We start from the raw sequence: 7,081 nt of genomic DNA, 5'->3' as shown, positions 1-7,081 counted from the left end.
TCATGACTGGTGGAGTTATTTAAATATATTTAAATAACTCCACCAGTCATGAAATGTTATGACTTCTTTCCAGTTTATCAAAATTGTTTTTGTTTTGCAGGTGGTTGGCCTTGCATCTATGGTGGTGGGAAACTATGAAGTTTCTGTAGAACTGTAACTTTAGCACTGAAGTCTTAAAATCTAAGTGAAGAAAAAAAAATGAAGTATGGCAGGGGTTAGAAATCTGACATTTTTTCAAATGTGGACCAAAAACATGTCAAATATATCATATCAAAGCACAGCAGAGATGGAGGGTGCAGCCGTTCTTCGAGTCTACCACTGAAGAGCAAAGGATACTTATTCCTTACAAGATTTATTTGGAGGACAACGGCCGGAACTGTCTCTGAGGAGGGAAAAAAGACAGCACAAAAAGAAAAGCATACAGCCAGCAGATCGCAGCAAACAAGCAGGTTCAAGAACTTTTTGTCATCTTCAAATGAAAATGGAAAGGATCTTCAACAAACGGACCATGATCTGCACATTGCACACAACAAGAGCTCCAGGACGTGCTGGATTAAAGAAATAACAAAACTAAAAAAAAAATTTAAAAAAAGAGCACTCTCAGCAATGAAGGAATGTTGTTTTAATAACTACAAATATTTGCTGTTGTTTAATTTAACTGGTTTAGGGGTTTTATGAACACTTGATCTGCTAGTTTAACTATCCTGACTCTTCTTCTTCATTTTCTGTTGGGTTATCATTGTCAATGCTACACCATCATCATTTGCAGCAAATTAACATTTTTAGCATCTTGGTTTGAAATGAAGAATCATAAAAATCCAAACTTAACTTCCTTTAAGCACTTAAAAACTTTATTTGGGGGGGATATTCTTTTTGTGAAGAAATCAGAGGGAAGATTTTGACAAATGCACTGGAAATATTGTATTTATGTGTGAATGCAAAACTATTAAAATTCCTAAAATGTTACACAACAAAGCTCAGTTACTGTCTGCATTCATTTTACAGGAAGACTGTTGGGATTTTTTAAATTTTATTAAGAAAACCTTCAGTTTTTCAGATTTACAAAAGCTTACAATTTAAAATTATGTTAAATAAAAAAGACATAATATTAAATCCATCAATAAAAAACAGATGTCCCTCATTATCTAATGGATCTGAGGACAGAAGACAAAATAAACATAAAAAAAAAAAACATAATTAGCTACTCATCAAGGATGGTCTTATGCTAAATTAAAATCCATCCACTAATTTCTGATTGGTAACCATGGTGACAATTAAAATCCAATTACAACACACTAGCGCACATGAATTGTAAAAAATTAGTAAATGTCAAACTTGTTTATGCTACTTTTATTTATTTTTTGGTAACACATTACCAAAATTTTTAAATTTCTTGTATTTAAAAAAACAATGTCCCGTTCGGCTAAAAATATAAAAAAAAAATTATGTATATTAATTTGATGACAGTTTTGGTCCTCTGTTCTTCATCTGTTATGTTTCACTAAGTTGAATGGTGTGAACAGAAAAAGTCTGCATCAGATATTGGTTATATTTAATTTTACATGTAAGAAAAAAGAAAAATATATATATATAGCAGCATCAGGTATTGATTCCTAAGCATCTTTTTTTTTTCTTTTTGTTTTTTTGAAGCATTAATGCATGGCCCTGGAAATGTGATATATGTACATTCTTTTTTTGTGTACATTAAGCTCCGAAGTCACTGTAGGCAAATGAAAAGCACAATAAAAATAAATGTTCTCTTTGGTCTGGTTGAAATATGGAGGCGGCTGGTTTTATCTGATGCATTACCCTGTAGCTTCGTGTCCAACATTAACTGGACCACCCAGGAAGATATCTGCAGCACTTACGATAGACGGCAGCAGTAATCATGCAGTACAGCTGATCATTTTTAAAAAGTTAATCCACACCTCATAGCATAATGGAGTCTCTCCTCTGCTTGAAAGATCCATCCATCTGCGATCCCCAGTGGGGTTCCTTATCTAACGCTGACCCGCTGTAGAAGCTGGAGATAATTTTAACACTAACTATTGCCTGACTCCATCTGTGCAGTCCCCTAACCTATAACACAGAATGCAATATTAACTGCTGCAAAAAAAAACATAATCAGATGCTATTCTTAAGCTCAGTCAAAGAATTTAAGTTATCACATATTTTTTCTTGGCACTGAATGGCCAAATCTGAGCTGCTTTCATTGACCGCATGATACACAGAGCAGGGATTAGCCATGAAGCTCACCAGCTACCCTCCAGTTATTTATTCATGACTTAAAATTATTTATTTCTATATTTATTTTTCACTTTGGATTTGTATTGTAATCACAGCGGTTGCTATTTTATTTTTCATTCAGCTGCTCTCTGGAGCAGCATGCTCACAGGAAGCATACATGGATTAATATGTAGATCGGTAACAGGATGGTGTACAAAGCTGCTGCTGTTAGGCATGTTACACCACAGCTGGTTTCCTTTAAAAAAAAATCAACCTGAAATGTTTGACACTGAAACAAATTAGAGTTCTAGTCTGATGTGCAAAAATACCAGGGTATAAAGAAAAAACAACAACCAGTTGTAGTTGTTTCTCAACCCAGTCTACCTTTCAGAGGAAACTTATTTACTGTCCTTGTTTCTGAATGATGCTTTTGTCAAGGTGCAGACTGAATAATGATACTGCAGTGTACAGATCAGCATGTGGTCGGACTGATTGAATACGGTTCTGTGATGTATTTTTTTGTGTGTGTTGTGTCCTAGAGCAGCAGAACAATTTAAAGGGCTTTGCCTCAAACATGATTTTACTAAATCTCTTTACATCTGATTCAGGTTATTGTTTTTGCTTTTATTTCACAGAAGCTGCATAAAGCAATAGTTTCCTAACCAGCCTCCCCACAGCTAACATTGACATCCTCTAAGGCACAATACACTTTACACATAGTAGTTTTTTTTTATCTCCACTGGCATAATCCGCTCTCATTCAGTTCTTATGCATGTGACTCTTAAGGTTGTTTATTTGCCACAGCAGCTCTCTCGGAAAAATGTTAGTTGAATCAAGAGAAATAAATAACTGAAAATAATATGTTGTAGCCCAGAGTGTTGTTTCCAGAGGATGGGTTGTTATTTTATTTACCTGACTGTATGCATTTCTTTTTCTAGAAGTGGATCCCTTTGGTTTGGAGGTAAAAAAAAAAAAAAAAGATGACAAAAATAAAGGCATGTAGACCCTTATAGTATGAATTGTGATAACGAATCTGAATCTAGAATATTTTTATTTCTATGAAGATAAAAGACTGAAAAGTTTGTTGCGGAAGAATCTCAGATCTGCATATAGTTTATAAAAACTCATCTAAATAATGATCCCAGGAAGTTTGCCCCTGACTTGTTTTGAGAGCTCCTTGGTTTACCTGATGTAATGCCTGCATCTAAGTGGGGCTGCAGCCAAATTCATAAAAGTTGGGTTTATACTGAGAAAACATATGACAATCACATAGGTGGAAATCACTGCACTAACTATAAGACTTTTAAAGATAACTGGTTTCATCAGAACTTTTTTTTTTTTTATAAATTCTTTTCTCATTTCATGGAGATCCATGATGTAAAATAATATAAATTAACAAAGATGACAATTACAGGGTGGATTTTTTTTATTTTTTTTATTTCAACTGTTCTGTGAGAAACCATCAACTTAAACATTCCATGGCTCAGGTGGGACATACTGTCTGCTGTACAGCTGTTAGAATCCCATTTTACTTTTTTTTAAAGAGCCAGAGAGAGTTTTTTTGCACAGGGTTTGGTTGGATAAGACAAGAAATTCCCTCTCTGGCCTAAATTTAAAATCCTATGTGCATTCAGCAAACAGATACTTCACATCGTACTAAAGAAGACCCCTACTGGTGAAACATGGTATTGGCTGTAGTATGTAAGGGGATTATTTTCTTTCACAGAGAAAGAGAACTGGCTCGAAGACATTTGGAAAATTGTTAAAGATAAATGCATAATGATACTAAAAGAAAATGTGTTGGATTCCCTCTTAGAAAAGAACAACAGCCAGAATAGAACTACAACAGCTGTAATGAGATTTATTAAAACAGTTTATGCATTACCATAGCCCAATCAAAGTCGGGAATTTAATCCATTTTAGAATCTGAGGCAAGACTTGAAAACTGACAAATAGATTCTTTTATTTCAGTCTGGAATATTCCACAAATAATAGACAAGCTTTTGATCTCTATGTGAGCGAAGCGTCTAGACTCTGCAAAGATTTTCAACTGAAAGAAGGTTTTAAGAAATAATGATTCAGAAGGTTTAAATGGAAATACATGCCTCACTTAAAACATTTTAATCTGTATAGGGAAGATTTGAAAATCTGTATATTCACATTGTAATCAATTTTTCTTCAATTATAAAATAAATTCTGCATGAAATACATTAAAAATTAAAGTAGTATAAAGTGGTCACTAAGATGTGAATCAGGTAGATATTTAAAGTAGTTTTCAGCCAGAAACAACTGCAGTGACAATGCTTGAAGACATGAATATCATGAAGTTATCATGAAGCTACAACAAAAAAACATTATTTTCAAAGGGATTTTGTAACCTTGATATCTCTGCAGAGGCTTTCAGTGAATCTTCAGAGGATTAGGCAGGAAAGGCTGGAGAAAATAAATAGCTCACAAGCTTCTGTGGCTTTGGTTGCAAACAGAGGTCAAAACAGGCTTTATTGATTTTTTTCCCCACAAACAACAAAGACCAAAGGATACCTACAAATCACACATAATCACAACAATTTTTCCTAAATCTGTATGAACGTTCATGTAATTAATTAGGTTAAATAAAAGAAATATTAAAATAAATGCTTGAATAAACATGCATGATTAAATAAACAAAAAAGGAAAGACAACTCAAAGTCTTCTTGACACCTTAGTCCCTCTGATCAGGACAAGTGGCCCAGATCCATGTAAACACAGCTCACAGCAGTTATGTCGGCTCTGCTCATGCTCTCTCTGTCTCTCTTATTCTCACTGGACATCAACAGTCATGCCATAGTCTGGGCTTTTGGTGAAGTGGAGTTTACCATCTGTTTCCTGCTCTTCGAACACCACGACCTATGACAGCGCAGAGAAAAACAGCTCAGCCAAGGTCATGAAAAGGACAGTGAAGTCAGCTGGTTTAGTGTTAAGTTATGCAAAGATGCAAACATGGAAACAGTACCAGTCATTGAAGGCGATTAAGGGAAATTAAAAAGCAGTTAGCATAAGTGCATTAATAATTTGTTCAATGTGCACACATTACTGTTCTTATTTGGCTGGATAAGATATTACAACCATGATTACAGAAAAATGAACAGATTTAGTAAACTTGTTCAGTCATTGCAAGCTAAATAGTTTGGAGATTAAACTGATCAGTCAAAGGTCAAGAGATTTCAAGATGCTATGCAAGGCAACAACATGCAAGTTTCGTGCATATAAAATCAATCAAATTCAAATTCCCTTACACCCTTGTTAAAATGTTTTTAGATTTCAACACCTTCAATAATAACATATATTTAATAATTACAGAATGTTATCCATGTTTAATGCATCAAAGCCTAAATAACACTGAAGAACCAAAAAGAAATCTACTTAAAGTTGCATAAAACCTGCTGCAAATGCTTAAATGATTGCTTTATAATTGAATAGCTGCCTTTAGGTAGACAATTGTCAAAAGTTACAGAGGAACTGATTTCTTACAGATACTATTTAGCTGTCCTGTTAAACTAAACTCTAACTTTTGGCCACAAACAACACAGCAGATTAACAAAATACCATCAGATCTACATTAAAATGGTGGTAGCACCATTTTGTGGAGTTAAAATTCGAATTCTTTTCACAATTGGTTAAGTCTTAAATAGTTATCTGTGTCTGCAAAAAACAAGCTTACAAACATGACTGAAAATTTTAAAAGAGCTTTCGTTAGAATTTTATGAGTAACCTACCAAAGTGCAGAACTACATTTTTACAGGAATCCTGAGAAATGATCTGCAAAGTCTGATACATATTGAAGAACTTTAAAAGACAGAGTGAACAAGTAATATCAAATTTAAGTTATAGGATGCTGCAAGATTCCAAGCAGCTGGGGTCTACACGCTTATGCAAGGAAGCATTCACATTATGGTTTGCTGTGCTGCTATGATCCACAATTTATTCATTTTTCAGTTGAATCACAGGAAAAATGTCAAATTATACCTAAAGAACGATTAAAATGATTTGTCATGCCCTCATTTTTTTCTGTCACCAAAACCCGACATTTTAACAGAGGTGTGCAGACGACTTATATTCCCTGTTATGTGTTTCTATTTCTGGAAAATGTTGAGCTGTCACCAGAAATGTCATGAACCAGTTTTGGGTAAAAATATACAGATTACATAAGTAGTGCACATGACGTCTTAGCAGAGCCTTTAAACTTTTGAAGGAAAGAAAAAAAGCTTTTAAGCCCTACTGTTATGTAAGAGATGATTAATGGCATATAAAAAACAGATTTTGCAGGAAGCCTATCTTGTAGACCCTTTCCACATTGTTACTTATCAGCCTTCTGTTAAGTTTCAAAGGGAGATGGGAAGCTTTGGGTAAATGATGCTCCATGCATGCATACCTAATACTTAAGCATGCATGCTTCACAAGCTAATAGAGGCTGCTGCTTAGTTGTTTTTTTTAATATCTTTTAAAAAATTTCACATCACTGGGACACCATGAATGCCACAGATGTGCACCTTTGCTACAGATGTACACAAGAACAATCCGAATGTTGCAGTGATGATCCAATTATTATCAAAGCTCTATCTTCTGCTAAATATCCAGATGCTCAATCTGCTCCGACAATGAATCCCTCTGTTCCGCTGCGTGCCAAATGCATGGAGCTGCTCCAATGGTTGGCAGTGCCACCTACTTTCCAATTACTTCTGCTAATTATTTGAACAAGTGCATGGACAGAAGGAACATTTAATTTTAATTCTTTGAGGGTTAGTCAATCCTTGAATACAGCGGCGTAGGAAGCGGGGGGGACGGGGGGGACATGTCCCCCCCAATATAAAAGCCA

General features: G+C 34.8%; 2 protein-coding genes across 5 annotated transcripts in view; one reads left to right on the top strand and one right to left on the bottom strand.

Annotated features, from left to right (window-relative positions):
* The window catches only part of LOC107083494 (galactosylgalactosylxylosylprotein 3-beta-glucuronosyltransferase 1), a 117,578-nt gene extending 116,995 nt beyond the window's left edge, over window positions 1–583 (top strand). For all 4 annotated transcript variants that reach the window (XM_015372788.1, XM_015372789.1, XM_015372787.1 and 1 more), the window contains one exon: window positions 101–583. The gene's annotated coding sequence lies outside the window, so the exon portion shown is untranslated. The remainder of the gene's footprint in view (window positions 1–100) is intronic.
* Window positions 584–4,192: 3,609 nt separating this feature from the next.
* Window positions 4,193–7,081, bottom strand: part of LOC107083446 (beta-galactosidase-1-like protein 2) — a 40,983-nt gene continuing 38,094 nt past the window's right edge. Inside the window, exon 19 of the mRNA XM_015372687.1 lies at window positions 4,193–5,112. Within this exon, the coding sequence (XP_015228173.1) occupies window positions 5,026–5,112 (87 nt within the window). The 3' untranslated portion in view covers window positions 4,193–5,025. The remainder of the gene's footprint in view (window positions 5,113–7,081) is intronic.

This window comes from Cyprinodon variegatus, unplaced genomic scaffold (assembly GCF_000732505.1).
Source record: "Cyprinodon variegatus isolate N-32 unplaced genomic scaffold, C_variegatus-1.0 Scaffold75, whole genome shotgun sequence".
In the NCBI taxonomy this organism is placed as follows: domain Eukaryota; kingdom Metazoa; phylum Chordata; class Actinopteri; order Cyprinodontiformes; family Cyprinodontidae; genus Cyprinodon; species Cyprinodon variegatus.
This window is presented reverse-complemented; position numbering and strand designations above follow the sequence as displayed.